This window comes from Neomonachus schauinslandi, chromosome 8, assembly GCF_002201575.2.
Source record: "Neomonachus schauinslandi chromosome 8, ASM220157v2, whole genome shotgun sequence".
Lineage (NCBI taxonomy): Eukaryota > Metazoa > Chordata > Mammalia > Carnivora > Phocidae > Neomonachus > Neomonachus schauinslandi.
Window position 1 is genome coordinate 89,894,307 of NC_058410.1, and position 17,945 is coordinate 89,912,251.

At 35.0% G+C, this 17,945-nt stretch overlaps 1 protein-coding gene across 1 annotated transcript in view; it reads left to right on the plus strand.

The window, feature by feature from the left end:
* The window catches only part of EYS (eyes shut homolog), a 160,187-nt gene extending 145,341 nt beyond the window's left edge, over positions 1 to 14,846 (plus strand). The window contains 2 exon segments of the mRNA XM_021692127.1: positions 14,674 to 14,746; positions 14,749 to 14,846. Coding sequence (XP_021547802.1) covers positions 14,674 to 14,746; positions 14,749 to 14,846 — 171 coding nt within the window.
* The last annotated feature ends 3,099 nt before the right edge of the window (positions 14,847 to 17,945 follow it).

Genomic DNA, 17,945 nt, shown 5'->3' on the forward strand with positions numbered 1-17,945 from the left:
CGTACCAGTTTGGATCATTGCATTTGTATCATTGGGTTAAATACCCAGTAGTGCAATTGCTGGGTCGTAGGGTAGCTCTATTTTCAACTTTTTGAGGAACCTCCATACTGTTTTCCTGAGTGGCTGCACCAGCTTGCATTCCCACCAACAGTGTAGGAGGGTTCCCCTTTCTCCACATCACCGCCAACATTGACATTTCCTGACTTGTTAATTTTAGCCATTCTGACTGGTGTGAGGTGGTATCTCATTGAAGTTTTGATTTATATTTCCTTGATGCTGAGTGATGTTAAACACTTTTTCATGTGTCCATTGGCGATTTGTATGTCTTCTTTACAGAAATGTCTGTTCATATCTTCTGACCATTTCTTGACTGGATTATTTGTTCTTTGGGTGTTGAGTTTGATGAGTTCTTTATAGATTTTGGATACTACCCCTATCTGATATGTCATTTGCAAATATCTTCTCCCATTCTGTCAGTTGTCCTTTGGTTTTGATGACTGTTTCCTTTGCTGTGCAAAAGCTTTTTATCTTGATGAAGTCCCAAATTTGCCCTTGCTTCCCTTGCATTTGGCTATTTGTCTAGGAAGAAGTTTTTGTGGCTGAGGTTGAAGAGGTTGCTGCTTGTGTTCTCGTCAATGATTTTGATGAATTCCTGTCTCACATTTAGGTTTTTCATCCATTTTGAGTATGTTTTGTGTGTGGTGTAAGGAAATGGTCCAGTTTCATTCTTCTGCATGTGGCTGTCCGATTTTCCCAACAACATTTGTTGAAGAGACTGTCTTTTTTCCATTGGACATAAAGATTAGTTGACCAGAGAGTTGAGGGTCCATTTCTGGGCTCTCCATTCTGTTCCATTGATCTATGTGTCTGTTTTTGTGACAGTACCATACTGTCTTGATGATTACAGCTTTGAAATAGAACTTGAAGTCGGGAATTGTGATGCCACCAACTTTGCTTTTCTTTTTCAACATTCCTCTGGATATTCGGGGTCTTTTCTGGTTCCATATAAATTTTAGGATTATTTGTTCCATTTCTTTGAAAAAAGTGGATGGTATTTTGATAAGGATTGCATTAAATGTGTAGATTGCTCTAGGTAGCATTGACATTTTCACAATATTTGTTCTTCCAATCCATGAGCATGGAACATTTTTCGATTTCTTTGTGTCTTCCTCAATTTCTTTCATGAGTATTCTGTAATTTTCTGAGTACACTATCTTTGCTTCTTTGGTTAGATTTATTCCTAGGTATCTTATGGTTTTGGTGCAGTTGTAAATGAGATAAACTCCTTAATATCTCTTTCTTCTGTCTTCTTGTTGGTATATAGGAATGCCACTGATTTCTGGGCATTGATTTTATAACCTGCCACTTTACTGAATTCCTGTATGAGTTCTAGCAGTTTTGGGGTGGAGTCTTTTGGGTTTTCCACATAAAGTATCATATCATCTCCGAAGAGTGAGAGTTTCACTTCTTCTTTGCCTATCCTGATGTCTTTTATTTCTTTTTGTTGTCTGATTGCTGAGGTTAGGATTTCTAGTACTATGTTAAATAACAGTGGTGATAGTGGACACCCCTGCCATGTTCCTGACCTTAGGGGAAAAGGTTTCAGTTTTTCCCCATTGAGAATGATATTTACTGTGGATATTTCATAGGTGGCTTTTATGATATGGAGGTATATACCCACTATCCCTACACTTTGAAGAGTTTTAATCAAGAAAGGATGCTGTACTTTGTCAAATGCTTTTTCTGCATCTATTGAGAGGATCATATGATTCTTGTTCTTTCTTTTGTTAATGTATTGTGTCAAATTGATTGATTTGCAGATGTTGAACCAACCTTGCAGCCCAGGGATAAATCCCACTTGGTCGTGGTGAATAATCCTTTTAATGTACTGTTGGATCCTACTGGCTAGTATTTTGGTGAGAATTTTTGCATCCCTATTCATCGGGGATTTTGGTCTGTAGTTCTCCTTTTTGATGGGGTCTTTGTCTGGTTTGGGGATCAAGGTAATGCTGGCCTCATAAAATCAGTTTGGAAGTTTTCCTTCCATTTCCATTTTTTGGAATAGTTTCAGTAGAATAGGTATTAATTCTTCTTGAAATGTTTCGTAGAATTCCCCTGGGAAGCCATCTGGCCCTGGGATCTTGTTTGTTGGGAGATTTTTGGTTCAATTTCCTTACTGGTTATGGGTCTGTTCAGGTTTTGTATTTCTTCCTGGTTCAGTTTTGGTAGTTTATACTTTTCCAGGATTGCATCCATTTCTTCCAGATTATCTAATTTACTGGCATATAGTTGCTCATAATATGTTCTTATAATTGTATTTCTTTGGTGTTGGTTGTGATCTCTCCTCTTTCATTCATGATTTTATTTATTTGGGTCCTTTCTCTTTTCTTTTTGATAAGTCTGGCTAGGGGTTTATCAATCTTACTAATTCTTTCAAAGAACCAGCTCCTAGGTTCGTTGATCTGTTCTACTGTTCTTTTGGTTTCTAGTTCATTGATTTCTGCTCTGATCTTTATTATTTCTCTTCTCCTGCTTGGTTTAGGCTTTATTTGCTGTTTTTTCTCTAGCTTCTTTAAGTGTACGGTTATGGGGGCGCCTGGGGGGCTCAGTTGGTTAAGCGACTGCCTTCGGCTCAGGTCATGATCCTGGAGTCCCTGGATCGTGTCCCGCATCGGGCTCCCTGCTCAGCAGGGGGTCTGCTTCTCCCTCTGACCCTCCCCCCTCTCATGTGCTCTCTCTCATTCTCTCTCTCTCTCAAATAAATAAATAAAATCTTAAAAAAAAAGTGTTACGGTTAGGTTGTGTATTTGAGACCTTTCTTGTTTCTTGAGAAAGGCTTGTATTGCTATATACTTTCCTCTTAGGACTGCCTTTCCTGTATCACAAAGATTTTGAACAGTTGTGTTTTCTTTTTTTTGAACAGTTGTGTTTTCATTTTCATTGGTTTCCATGAATTTTTTAATTCTTTAATTTCCTGGTTGAGCCATTCATTCTTTAGTAGCATGCTCTTTAGCCTCCATGTATCTGAGTTCTTTCTGATTTTCTTCTTGTGATTGAGTTCTAGTTTCAAAGCATTGTGGTCTGAAAATATGCAGGGAATGATCCCAATCTTTTGGTACCGGTTGAGACCTGATTTGTGACCTAGGATGTGATCTATTCTGGAGAATGTTCCATGGGCACTAGAGAAGAATGTGTATTCTGTTGCTTTGGGATGGAATGTTCTGAATATATCTGTGAAGTCCATTGGACCCAGTGTGTCATTTAAAATCTTTATTTCCTGGTTGATCTTTTGCTTAGATGATCTGTCCATTTCAGTGAGGGGGTGTTAAAGTCTCCTACTATTATTGTATTGTTGTTGATGTGTTTCTTTGCTTTTGTTATTAATTGGCTTATGTAATTGGCTGCTCCCATGTTAGGGGCATAGATATTTAGAATTGTTAGATCTTCTTGTTGGATAGACCCTTTAAGTAGGATATAGTGTCCTTCTGGATCTCTTATTATAGTCTTTGGTTTAAAATCTAATTTTTCTGATATAAGGATTGCCACCCCAGCTTTCTTTTGATGTCCATTAGCATGGTAAATGGTTTTCCACCCCTTGCTTTCAATCTGGAGATGTCTTTGGGTCTAAAATGAGTCTCTTGAAGACAGCATATCAATGGGTCTTGTTTTTTTTTATCCAATCTGATAGCCTGTGTCTTTTGATTGGGACATTTAGCCCATCTATATTCAGGGTAACTGTTGAAAGATATGAATTTAGTGCCACTGTATTGCCTGTAAGGTGACTGTTACTGTATATTGTCTGTGTTCCTTTCTGATCTATGTTACTTTTAGGCTCTCTCTTTGCTTAGAGGACCCCTTTCAATATTTCGTGGAGGGCTGGTTTCGTGTTTCCAAATTCTTTTAGTTTTTGTTTGTCCCAGAAGCTTTTTATCTCTCCTTCTATTTTCAATGACAACCTAGCTGGATATAGTATTCTTGGCTGCATATTTTTCTCATTTAGTCTCTGAATATATCATGCCAGTCCTTTCTGGCCTGCCAGGTCTCTGTGGATAGGTCTGTTGCCAATCTAATGTTTCTACCATTGTAGGTTACAGACCTCTTGTCCTGAGCTCTTTTCGGGATTTTCTCTTTGTCTCTGAGACTTGTAAGCTTTACTACTAGATGTCAGGGTGTTGACCTATTTTTGTTGATTTTGAGGGGGGTTCTCTGTGCCTCCTGGATTTTGATGCCTGTTTCCTTCCCCAAATTAGGGAAGTGCTCTGCTATAATTTGCTCCAATATACCTTCCACCCCTCTCTCTTTCTTCCTCTTCTGGGATCCCAATTATTCTAATATTGTTTCATCTTATGGTGTCACTTATCTTTGAATTCTACCCTCGTGATCCAGTAACTGTTTATCTCTCTTTTTCTCAGCTTCTTTATTCTCCATCATTTGGTCTTCTATATCACTAATTCTGTCTTCTACCTCATTTATCTTAGCAGTTAGAGCCTCCATTTTTTATTGCACTTCATTAATAGCCTTCCTGATTTCGACTTGGTTAGATTTTAGTTCTTTTATTTCTCCAGAAAGGGATTCTCTATTATCTTCCATGCTTTTTTCAAGCCCAACTAGTTTCTTTATAATCGTCTTTCTGAACTCTAGTTCTGACATCTTACTAATGTCCGTAATTATTAGGTCCCTGGCAGTCAGTACTGCCTCTTGCTCTTTTTTTTTTGAGGTGAGTTTTTCTGTTTTGTCATTTTGTCCAGAGGAGAATAGATGAATGAGAGAACAAAATGCTAAAAAGGTAACAATGACTCCAGAAAAATATACACTAAACAAATCAGAAGAGACCTGCAACCGGGGAAAAGAAAGGGAAAGAAAGAAAAAAGAAAAAAAAAAAGATTAAAAAAAAAAGAATATGACCGAATATGATCAGGCTGGTGCATAGATCAGTGCCACACACTAGATTTTGGGTGTATTTTGGTCTGTTAGAACAAAGTGCCTCCAAAATTTTAAAGAAAGAAAAACTTATGTATGTACAAAAATAAGGGTAAATACGATGAAGGGATGGAATATGACTGTAAAGATGAAAATTATAAAAGATTTCATAAAAGGAATTGATAAGAAGTTGGTTGAAAAACGAAAGAAGAAAAATTAGAAAAAATAAAAGGGAGAGAATGTGATCAGTCAGGAGACTAGAACAAAGCCACACACTAGAGATTTAGGGTATATTTTGGTCTGTTAGAAGAAACTGTATCCCAAAATTTTAAAGAGAGAACAACTTATATATGTACCAAAAATAAGGTTAACTACTATGAAGGGATAGAATATGACTCTAAAAATGAAAAATAAAAAAGATTTTTAAAAAAGGGATTGATAAGATGTTGGTTGAAAAAGGGAAAAAGAAAAATTTTTTAAAAAAATAGAAAAAGAAAAAAATAAAGAAAATTTTAAAAATTAACTTTGAAAGACTAAAGAATCATGGGAAAAAAGCCATGAATTCTATGTGTTGTATTCCCCTAGCACTGGAGTTCTGCCATTCTCATTGATCAGTAAACTTGGTCTTGTCTGGCTGTTCTTGCTGATCTTCTGGGGGAGGGGCCTGTTGCCGTGGTTCCCAAATGTCTTTGCCGGAGGTGGAATTGCCCCGCCCTTGCCCGGTCTGGGCTAAGTAATCTGCTTGGGTTTGCTCTCGGGAGATTTTGTTCCTTGCAAGCTTTCCATACAGCTTTGGAGGACAAGAGTGAAAATGGTGGCCTCCCAATCTCTGACCAGAGGAGCTGAGAACTCGGGGCCCCACTCCTCAGTGCACCCCCAGAGAAAAGCAGTCAGTCACTCCTGTCTCCCCAGTCTCTGGCCCCACTCTGTGCTCACCCAGTCTGTGACCCAGCATTTCTATCTCTGGCACATGACCCAGTGTGGAGTCTCCAAACCCAGCAGATCCCTGTGGTGCGCTCCTGCGCTGCTCCTCCCTGGGGAGGAAGGGGAGTCTCCCCCATCTGCCACTTGTTGGGTCCCTGCTGGAAGAGCAGTGGCCCGACTGCTGTGGATCACAGTTTATGGCAACCCCGAGCTGAGAGCCCACTCCTCGGCTCCATCTCTGCAGCTGGCTTCCCTGCTCCTATTCCTGGGAGCTCTGCCACCCTCAGGTACCCCCAGTCTTCCTGTACCCTGAGGGTCCTGAGACCACACTGTCCCAGCGAGGGTTCCAGCCCCCGCTTAGCCACTGGAGCCATGTCCTTCAGCGGAGCCGACTTTTAAAATTTCCGATTTGGGGCTCAGCTGCTCTATCGCTTTCTGGTAGCGGCTGACAGAGTCCCCCTCCCCGCCATCTATCTTCCTGAATATCCCCTTGGATTCACTTCTCCGCATGTCCTACCTTCCAGAAAGTGGTCACTTTTGTGTTTATAGAGTTGCTGCTATTCCTTTCTTCGGTCTCCTGTTGACTTTGTAGGTGTTCAGAATGGTTTGATACCTATCTAGCTGAATTCCTGGGACCAGACAAAATTTAGTTCTACTCCTCTGCCACCCTCTTCTCCTCTAATCTAGAATAGTTCTTTAAAAGATAGATTAAATCATTCTAATTGCCTAAGGATTCATTTATTTATTGGGAAATTACATAAGCTCTTTTTAATGTAAATAAACCTCAGCATTCATATATTAAAAAAAGCAAGACTTTTGACTTTGCCAGATTTCTAAGGGCATAATTTTCTTTTCATCTAAAAGACTAATTATATTACACACACAGGTACACATTTTCTGTTTGTTAAATTTTTGGCAAAGGGAAAAATATATAAAGCACAGTTAATCATTGTCCTTTTCCTTTCATTTTTGAATGTTTATCTGAACAATAGTCCTAAAATGTACATATATTGATAGAAAATGTATTTATGATAAATTAATTAAAAAAAAATTTCCCAATCAAAAAAGAAAAGATGAAATAGCAAATGAAAAAACAATGGGGAGCTAGCTTCAGGCAAATACATGACTATTAAAGGTTAATTTTCTTCTATCTTCAAAGAGCAGGAGAGGCTTAAATGCAGAAAAGCTCATTTTCACACACATACACATATACACAACTTATTATTACAGATAGTTTAAACACTCTTGAAAGTGTACTATAATTATCTACTCAATAAACTCCATCTTCCCATTCTGTTCTCAGGTATCCAGTTCTTTGGATAGTTTAGTAACAGTTTAAACAATAACTCACATCCTTGATAATTCCATTGAGCAATATAATTAAAAATCTAGTGCTTATTAATCCCAGAAGCATGAAAAGGAAAGAGGGGCCTTGTGCATTCAACAGAGTAATCTCTCTATTAGACTCATGGGATGGAGAGTCTCCTCATGAGAGTCTTTCTTTTTTGGTTCTAATATATCTATCAAATGAATGATCTTGTTCATGTCAAATTCTCTCCAGAGTGGCCCCAGCAATTTCAGCTTGCCCTTTGAGAAGTTATAGCAATTAGAGAGATATGTATCTGACTTAACAACATGAAGGGAGGAATGTGTGGTATTGAAGCTTATGAGACTGAGAAGGCCCCATGAAAACTTAGTAGGTGCCTGTGCAATTTCATGTCACCAAAACCTACCAAAGAGCAGTCAGTCCAAACTAAGAGCTGGACAAGTGTTTACAAGATTTTGAAAAGGTGACTCAAGGAAAACTGTGTTCAAGGAATGTAGATTACTGTGACTTTCTCAACTCATTTTTATTTAGGTCATCTGAATGATGAAACTGTGAGAGCTATGCTTGTCCTCTTCCAGGAGAATACTCTTTTAGACTCACCAGAGAAGTGAGGAAATTGCTTTTCTCTTTGGATCAAATTGGATCACATAATCAAAGGATTCCTAAAATGTTTCCTTATTCTTAAAAGAAAAAAAAAATAACATTTGGGAATTTGATGAAAATAAATTGGAGCTCAGACCTGATACTATATCTATGTCCCTGTCACAGCTAAGGAGAGATAAATGTCCAGTGGTCCCAGAGTAGTGCACTGTTTGTGGTCTAGTGTTGTGAGCTTTTGTAGTGAGAGTATTTTAATTGGATTTTGCAGTATTTTGTGTTTGTTCACAACTGAGCCTCCAAAAGACCACCAGACAATTCTGTTGATCAAGAGAAACTAATTCTTTTAGATTTGCCGCAATAATCGAAAACAACCCCTAATAGACTCTTACTAGTGTCTCAGAGGAAGAATTTATGGAAAGATGTTTATATGTTCTAGAGCCTTAATTGTAGGGGGTGGGTACTTGTAAGAATTGCTTAGAGTTCATGAATAAAGCTTTGTACTGGTGGACAGAATGTGATGAGAATCTTAAAGTGAGGTTCATGAACAAGGTTTTATGCTTGGTAAATAACTTATTTTAGTTGGTTCACAGTCTTACTTTCCAAGAAAAAGTATTTCATGGAGCAAAGAGTAAGTTTTTTATATATATTTTTTTCTCAGTATTTTTAAATATGGGACAGGAAATTTGGTTCATTTCAGTTCTTATCATCAAAGACTAAAATTCCAAAAGTATTCTTTCCTTTCTTTGTGTTAAAAAATGTCCTCTCTTTAGGTCTTTTTAAATGCAAACACTTCTGGAAGGAAAGCACATAAATATAAGTGAGTTCTTTTTTTTTTTTCTTTTACATTTTTTGCTACAAAAAGGTTCTGAGATTATATATTATTATGAGTTACTGGGGACAGAGAATGCTTTTAAAACCACACAGGGGCGCCTGGGTGGCTCAGTTGGTTAAGCGACTGCCTTTGGCTCAGGTCATGATCCTGGAGTCCCTGGATCGAGTCCCGCATCGGGCTCCCTGCTCGGCAGGGAGCCTGCTTCTGCCTCTGACCCTCCCCCCTCTCATGTGCTCTCTCTCTCTCTCATTCTCTCTGTCTCAGATAAATAAATAAAATCTTTAAAAAAAAAACACGCAGAAGAAACAGACGGACACTAAAAGTTGGAATAGGAAAGATCTTTACCAGATTTAACTATTTCAGTATTTTTTATGGTCCAAGCCAGTATAAATGTGGATTCTAATTCATCCAAATATGTTTTTATTTAGCTAGGAATATAACCAAGGCATTCTTAATGTTCCCCTCACCTTAACTGAATTTTAGATAGGTTTCTTATTGACTAAAGACCCTTGGTCTCCTTTTTCTTAGAGCATTTACTTCAGAAAATTTGCAATTATAAGTTCATTTTCTGTCTCTCTGAAATATATGCAAATCGACTTTCCTCCTCTTGCCAGTTTTAGGACCCAGGAACTGTCTTTCTTAAGGACATGGGAACTATTTCTTTGAAATGTAAACATTGAGAGAGAGAGATGTAAATGTAAACATCCTGTGAGAGAGTAGGAGCCTAACTTCAGTGGGCACCAATTAGCAAACACAGAAGGCCCACTAACAAAGCAAAACCTTTGTAAACTCAAGAATAACTCAATGTACCTTACTCATTTCATTGATCAGTCTCTCCCCTAATTTCCTCCAGTAGTTTTCCTCTAGCTAATGCCAGCACTTAAAATCTTTCTTGTCTTGTTTCCGCAAAGTTGAGTTCCATTTCTCTCTTCTATTACAATAGTCTTGAATAAAGCCTTTCTTCCCTGTTGAATTTTGTCTAGTGCAATTTTTACTTTGACAAATACTTTTCTAAGAACCCAGGTTTCTACATATCTTATAAAGAAGTCACTCACTCCTATGGGTGAAGTCTCTTTACAGATCTATTTTTTATTTATTTTAAAGCTTTTTTTTGACAGAGAGAGAGATAGCAGAGAGCAGGAACACAAGCAGGGGGAAGTGGGAGAGGGAGAAGCAGGCTTCCCACCAAGCAGGGAGCCCAATGTGGGGCTCCATCCCAGGACCCTGGGATCATGACCTGAGCTGAAGGCAGATGCTTAACGACTGAGGCACCCAGGCACCCCTACAGATCTATTTAATTGACATGGGCCAACAAATGGTAAATATGTCATATATGAGGTCTTAGAGTTTCTCCCCTTTGGTATCTCTTTACTAAGTGATTTTACCAATATAATATGGAAGTGGCAAATTAATTTATACAAAAATATGATTTTCCATGAAATGATACCATTATTTAGTCATTTACTTATATATACAGAACATTTTTCTGAAGTATGTTTTAAATATTCTTGTAGCTTAACTTCTATTCAGCCTAAGTTAATTTTGTGTGTAGTATTGTGTTACCTACCTACATCAGTAATAATGAATTCCCATAAAAGGATTTTCCCATACTGTTTTACTTCTCTTCCCCTTGGGAAGAAAAGATTATCTTTTGCCCAGATTTATGACTATATTACATTTCCTTATCAAATAAATATTCTTTAATTATCAAGAATAAAATAAAATCTCATTCCATTTTTCATGTATGTTTTTAATATTGGCTTTTTGTACAATTACAGATGTTAATAATTATTAATTATAATATAATTATAAGTTAACTATTATAAGTTGATTATAATAATTATAATGATTAGTATAATAGTAATCACATATTAATACATGTAAGTGCTGAACTTCCCAGAGTAATTTCTCTTACTCTAATCTTGGGCATACATGAGTAGATTTCAACCTTTCTTTCTTTTTTTTTTAATCAGAATCCATTGAAAATCTGATGAAAGCTAGAAATAGTTCTCTCACAATAACTTATGCACACACAAGCACAATGTTTTGCACAAAATTTCAGAGGGTTAATGGACTTATTGAAGTAGATTTCTTGATTTTCCATATATTCAAAAATTGAGAAATCTTTCCCCTAAATGTGCATCGTAGATTCAACTTTGTATGTACCCATTGATATAATTTACTGTCTTATAAGTTTTTCTGGGAGACCTTTTCTTATGTCTAAATTTAATTATAGAAAACTAAAATTTTAGTAGAAGACTAGACTATATGAACAGATGAGAAACACTGCTGAAACACCAAATTAAGTATTTTTCAATTGCAGCAATTACTTGCAATGGTTTTTAGAGATAGTAAATAATTGCAGTAAGAAAAATTAACCATCTTCAACATGTACTAAAAGAGTCTTAACAAAGCTTTCAGTGTAATTTAGGTGTTCATATTACAATCTTTACACCAAGGATAGTATTTTTTTTTATATATTATTTTGAGGAAAATTCATTAGACAAGTTTTCTTTTAGTTCTTTCAGGTTTTCTTAAATCCCAGTAATAATTATTTTGGGAAAATAAAGCAAAAAAGAAAGTATATTTTTATGTGGAGTAATAGTTTGCCATAATCTGATTTCTGCACTATTATTCCTTGTTGTTAAAACATTATTTTTTCTAAGATTTTATTATGTATTATTTAGTGACCTAGATTTATAATAATTGAAAATACAATAAGTCTTTAGTGTATGGCATTTTTCTCTTCATTATAAAATAGCAAATTATGCATTTTTAAATATTTTTTAGTAGAAATTGAGAATTAAGTATACACAAATCTTCACAGACTCTAGGCTTTCAGGATGGTAAGTTGGTAGTGTTTAATTTTTTCCTTATGTTGTATTGAATCATCCCATACTATACTAAAAAGATGCAAACAAACAAGCAAAAGGTATAGAAACCCAGTATGTGGGAAGCATTGGTCTTTAGCAGTTTGAATGAGCCAAATGGATCAATCTATGTACTCCTGACTAGGCCCCCGAAACAAACGACATAACCAAGTAGGAAAATGGAGCAGGTGCTACAAGTGGAGACAGTCAATGAGTACAGAAGCTGCTGTTAGAGACATAGTGTCAAAGTCTGAATAATAAAAAGGGGATAGCCACAAAAAATGGCCCTGTCCTGAGGGACTACACTTGACTGTGCAGCCTAGTCTTCCACTTTTTTGAAAACCCATATAATTTCCCCCAACAAGCAGACCGTAAAAACAGACAATTTAACAGGACTATGCATGCTGAAAGTACAATGATAATATAAAATTCAACACCTAAAAAATGAATAATCCTATTAAAAATGGGCAGAAGACATGAATAGACATTTTTCCAATGAAGACAGCCAACAGACATATGATGGCCAACAGACCCATGAAAAGACTCAAACATCACTGATCATCATGGAAGTACAAGTTAAAACCACAGTGAAATATCACCTCACACCTATCAGAATGGGTAAAATCAATAAGAAACAACCGGTGTTGGTGAGGATATGGAGTAAGGGAAACCCTCTTACACTGTTGTTGAGAATGCAAACTGGTGCAGCCACTGTGGAAAACAGTATGGAGTTTCCTCAAAAAGTTAAAAATAGAACTATCCTACTATCCAGCAATTGCATTACTAGGTTATTTACCCAGAGAATAAAAAAATACTAATTTAAAGGAATACACACACTCCAATGTTTATAACAGCATTATCTACAATAGCCAAATTATGGAAAGAGCCCATATGTCCATCAACTGATGAATGGATAAAGGAGAAGTGGTATATATATACAATGGAATATTATTCAGCCATAAAAAGATTGAAATCTTGCCATTTGCACAAACATGGATGGAGCTAAAAGTATTACGTTGAGCAAAATAAGTCAGAGAAAGGCAAATACCATATACTTTCACTCATATGTGGAATTTAAGAAACAAAACAAACAAGCAATGAGGAAAAAAAAAAGGGGGAGAAAGGCAAACCAAAAAATAGATTCTTAAATATAAAGAACAAACTGATGGTTACCAGAGGAAGGTGGGTGGGAGGATGGGTTATATATGTGATGGGAATTAAGGAGGGCGCTTGTCATGAGAACAGGGTGATATATAGAAGGGTTAAATTATTGTACACCTGAAACTAATATAACACTGTATGTTAACTAACTGTAATAAAAATAAAAACTTCAGAAAAATAAAAAGAAAAAAATTGAAAAGCTTTTTACAAGAAATGAAGAAAACGTGTGTGTGCAGAGCACAAGAGGAATTGGATTGTAGAATGACTAATTAAATTGTATTGCTTTCATAATTGAATCAAATCAACTAAGAGGACTTTCAAAGTAAACAAGATAATGGAAGGCATGCAAATTCAAACTTTCCAATACAATCTCTACAAAACAGTACAGACCAACAAGGAGTAAAAACAAAATCATTAATCACTTGTGCTTATGTGTGCATTCTACTTCTGGGTAATTTGAAGTTTTGGTGCTTTGTATTTTCTAGTCATGTTGAAGGAAGAGAATTTGTATGTTGGATTTGTATATAGTATATTAGAATAATTGGAAAATTTGGAATAAAATTTATTGGTTATAAAATATAATATTATATCAAAGTTAATTTCCTAACTTGATTATTTTACTGAGGTAATGAAAAGATAATATCCTTGTTTTTTATAAAAACTACACACTAACGTAACTGGGTTGATAAAGTGTAATATAATCACAAATTTCAGAAAAAGCTAATAATATGTGTATATTTGTATACATATATTATTATACATTATTATATAATATATATGAAGAGAGAATAATATAAGTTATAAAATGTTAATAATTATTTCCTTCTGTAAGTGCTAATTTAACTTTGGAAGCAAATTTTAACAGTACCGCTTTGATTTAAGAAACTGTACAACAAATATCCCCTGCATATAGAAAATGATTACACATTCAAACAGTAAGGGATAAATATTTTTTTCTGAAGTACAAACACTCAGACATACAAACACATGTAGAGAAAACTGAGGGATTGAATTTATAATATTTTAGCTGTAGGCTAAGGGTAAATAGCATTTGAAAAAAAAAGTACCTGTCCATGCAAAGAGATGTTCTCTTTCCCAGTAGACTAAAAATTCTTAATTTACTAGAGCTCCAAATAGAAAAATGGAGAAAGAAATTCTCAGTTGACTCTTACCCAACAGAGATTAGATTTCTATAAATCATTGATCTATCACCAAAGGATCAGCCCATGAAACTAAATTTGTAATCATTGTAGCCATTGTTAAGAAATAATTTATTGGTTATAAACCAACACCATAAAGGAAACATAAAAGTATTGAGAGGAAAATGAAAAAAAAAAGGGGAACTATCAAAGTTCTATTGTGGTTTTGAATTCACTTCTGAGAGTTAGGAGAAGATATGCCTGGTTTTAAGCTGTCATAAGAGATGCACTTTGGCGACAAAATTTACTTAATCCTTTAAGGTAAATACACTGGGCGTATTTGTGAAAGACCTCTAAAATGGTTAAAATGATATATGTTTTTTTAAACAGGTAAAATTATGACTTCCATGCAAATATGAAATAAAGATACGTTAAAGATTTTATGTAATTCATTTTTAATAAAGGAGTCAGTAAAATGTTATACTCAGTTCAAACATGAGTCCAAATAACTCACTGAAGGAGAAAAAACTAATGATAAAGGAAACAGTTTTTTCATGGATCTGGTTATCAGGAGAGTGCTACTGCCACCGTATCAGCTAACATATAAGCAATGTCTATAAAATTTTGATTCAAATTACATTAAAGATATTTTAAAACAACTGAATAATGGATGTTGATTTATTTAGCTTTTTACAATGTATATATTTCCATCATAAATAAACTGAATATGACTGTTTAAAATGATTTTGAAATAAATCAAAACTGAGTTTATTTTATCTTTGCCAAAGGAAAACATGAATTTAATATACAAAGGAAAGCATGAACTTCAAACTGAAATGACTGTAATGTTGTAATGCAATGGACATTTACAAAATTCTTTTTTTTTAAATTTTTTTATAGATGTGTGCAAATGAATGCAGTTGTTTGACTAAAGAAGACAATAAGGGATATTGGTGTCTATGTATTCCAAGATGGTCTTGCAAAATACAACTGATTATGAAGAAAGTGGATGTCAACATGAAGCTCTTTGTAAAGATGAAATTAATAAATTCAGGTATTTATGCATCATTTGAACAAAGAATATTACCTATTTATCAAAAAGTTATAATTGTACTGACAAGCCAATTTTTTTTTTTAATGATTCAACAATTCTATACATTTCTCAGTGCTCATCAAAAAAATGTACTCTTGGGGCACCTGGGTGGCTCAGTTGGTTTAGTGTCTGCCTTAGGCTCAGGTCATGACCTTGGGGTCCTGAGATTGAGCTCCTCACCCAACACGCTGCTCAGCAGGGAGTCTGCTTCTCCATTCTCCCTCTGCCCCTCCTCCCTCATACTCTCTCTCTTTCTCTCTCTTAAATAAATAAGTAAAATGTTTTAAAAAAAATGTACTCTTAATTCCCTTTATGGATTTCAACTATCTCTCACCCACCTTCCCTCTGGCAACCACCAGTTTGTACTCTGTATTTAAGAGTTTGGGTTTTTTTGTTGTTGTATTTTGTTGCTTTCTAATTTTGTTTTGTTTCTTAAATTCTACATGTAAAATCATATAGTATTTGTCTTTCTCTGACTGACTTATTTCTCTTGTCCTTATACCCTCTAAGTCTTTCCATGTTGTTACAAATGGCAAGATTTCATTCTTCTTTATGGTTGAGTAATATTCTGTTTTATAACTTCCATACTGTTTTCCACAGTGGCTGCACCAATTTGCATTTCCACCAACAGTACATAAGGGTTCTTTTTTCTCCACATCCTTGCCAATACTAGTTATTTCTTGTGTTTTTGCTTTTAGCCTCCTGAACTATTTTTTAGTAATTAATAATAATGTTTTGTTGTTTAAAATGAGTGGCATTTATATCTCAAACATATGCATATATAGTTATTATATATTATTTACATAATGTATATTCTATCATGTACAACATAAGCACAAAAAAAGAGGGGAAGAGAGAAAGACCTATAGTAATATTTTTCTATATCACACTAGAATTAAATTAGTATCTGTGATAGATTAAATCTGTGGTAGATCTGATAAGTTAAGGTGTGTATGGTAAACTTCAGACCAACTATTAAGAAAATAACTCAACTAATGTAGTAAAAACAGCATTATAGATACTAAAAATTTGCCCTACAAAGTATTTACTTAATACAAAAGTAAGTAGTATCAGAAGATTAGAGATATAAAAACGACATGAGATATATGGATAACAAAAATGAGAATGACAAGCATAAATGCAACTATCTTAATAATAACATTAAAATAAAATGGATTAAAATCCTATCAAAGGCAAAGATTTTCAGGTTAGATAGTTTCTGGATATAGACAGTATATACCATCTATAAGACACACACTGTATACTTAAATGTACAAAAGGGTTGAAAGTAAAAGGTAACAAAAAGATACCATTCAATCAGCAACCATAGAAAGCTGGAGTATCTCTATTAATATCAGACAAAATAGACTTTAAAAGAAAAAAATGGTGGGCGCCTGGGTGGCTCAGTCATTAAGTGTCTGCCTTCAGCTCAGGTTATGATCCCAGAGTCCTGGGATCGAGTCCCATATCGGGCTCCCTGCTCAGTGGGAAGCCTGCTTCTCCCTCTCCCACTCCCCCTGCTTGTGTTCCTGCTCTTGCTGTCTCTGTCAAATAAATAGGGGCGCCTGGGTGGCTCAGTTGGTTAAGCGACTGCCTTCGGCTCAGGTCATGATCCTGGAGTCCCGGGATCGAGTCCCGCATCGGGCTCCCTGCTCGGCGTGGAGCCTGCTTCTCTCTCTGACCCTCCCCCTCTCATGTACTCTCTCTCATTCTCACTCTCTCAAATAAATAAATAAAATCTTTTAAAAATAATAATAATAAATAAATAAATAAAATCTTAAAAAAAATGGTTGATGCAAAAACTAACAACATTTTAAAATGACAAAGGAATCATGAGAAGATGTAGTAATTATAAACATATATGCACTTAACAACAGAAACTCAAAATACATGAAACAAAACCTGACAGAATTAAAGAAAGAAATGGCCAATTCAATAATAATAGTTGGAAACTCCAACACTCCACTTTCAGTAGTGGATATAACATTTGGTAGATGATCAAAAGTATAAAAAAATTGAAGAACACTATAAATCTACTAGAACTGGCAGGTATCTATAGAACACTCCACTCAACAACAGCAGAATGGCATTCTTCTCTAATGCACATTGAACATTTTCCAAGATAGATCATATGTTAATACAAGCTGCAATATATTTAAGGGGATTACAATAATAAAAAATATGTTTTCTGACCACAATGTATTGAAATTAGGAATCAAAAACAATAAGCAATTCAGTAATTTACAAACATATGAGAATTAAATTACACACTCCACATAAGTCAGTGAATGTACAAGGGACATTAGAAAATCATTTAAGATTAAAATAAATAAAAAATTCATAGGATGTAGGCAATGCAACATTTAGAATAAAAATTATAGCTGTAAATGCCTGTGTTAAAAACAAAGATCTTAATCAATATCCTGAACTTCTACCTTAACATAATGGAAAAGGAAAAAAAAATTAAATCTAAAGCAAGCCAAAGGAGGAAAATCATAAACTGTAGAGTGAAATTAATTAAGTAGAGTATAGGAAAATAGAGAATATCAACAAAGCCAAAAGTCCATTTTTGAAAGGACTAACAAAATGAATAGGCCTTACCAATGCTAAGAAAAAGAGAGAGAAGAATCAAATTACTAAAATCAAGAGAGATAAAACATTACTTAAATTACAGAAAGAAAAAGGATTATAAGAAAACACTGTGAACAACTATATATCCCAAAATGTAGGTAGCTGTGATGAAATGCGGACGTTCCCAGAATACTAGAACTGATTCAAAAGAAATAGAAAACCTGAATATATTTATTACAAGCAAAAAGATTAAGTTAGTAATTCAACAAACAAATAAAACTTCACACAAAGAAATGTTCAGTCCTAAACAGCTTCACTGGGGAATGCTAGCAAACATTGAAGCAGATTTAATAGAAATTATTCACAAACTCTTTCAAAACTAAATGAGGAGGACACATTTTTAAACTTATTCTATTAGACCAGTATTACAATGATGACAAAACCAAAGACATCACAAGAAAACTACAGACCAATATGTCTTGATAATCTGAACACAAAACCCCTCAGT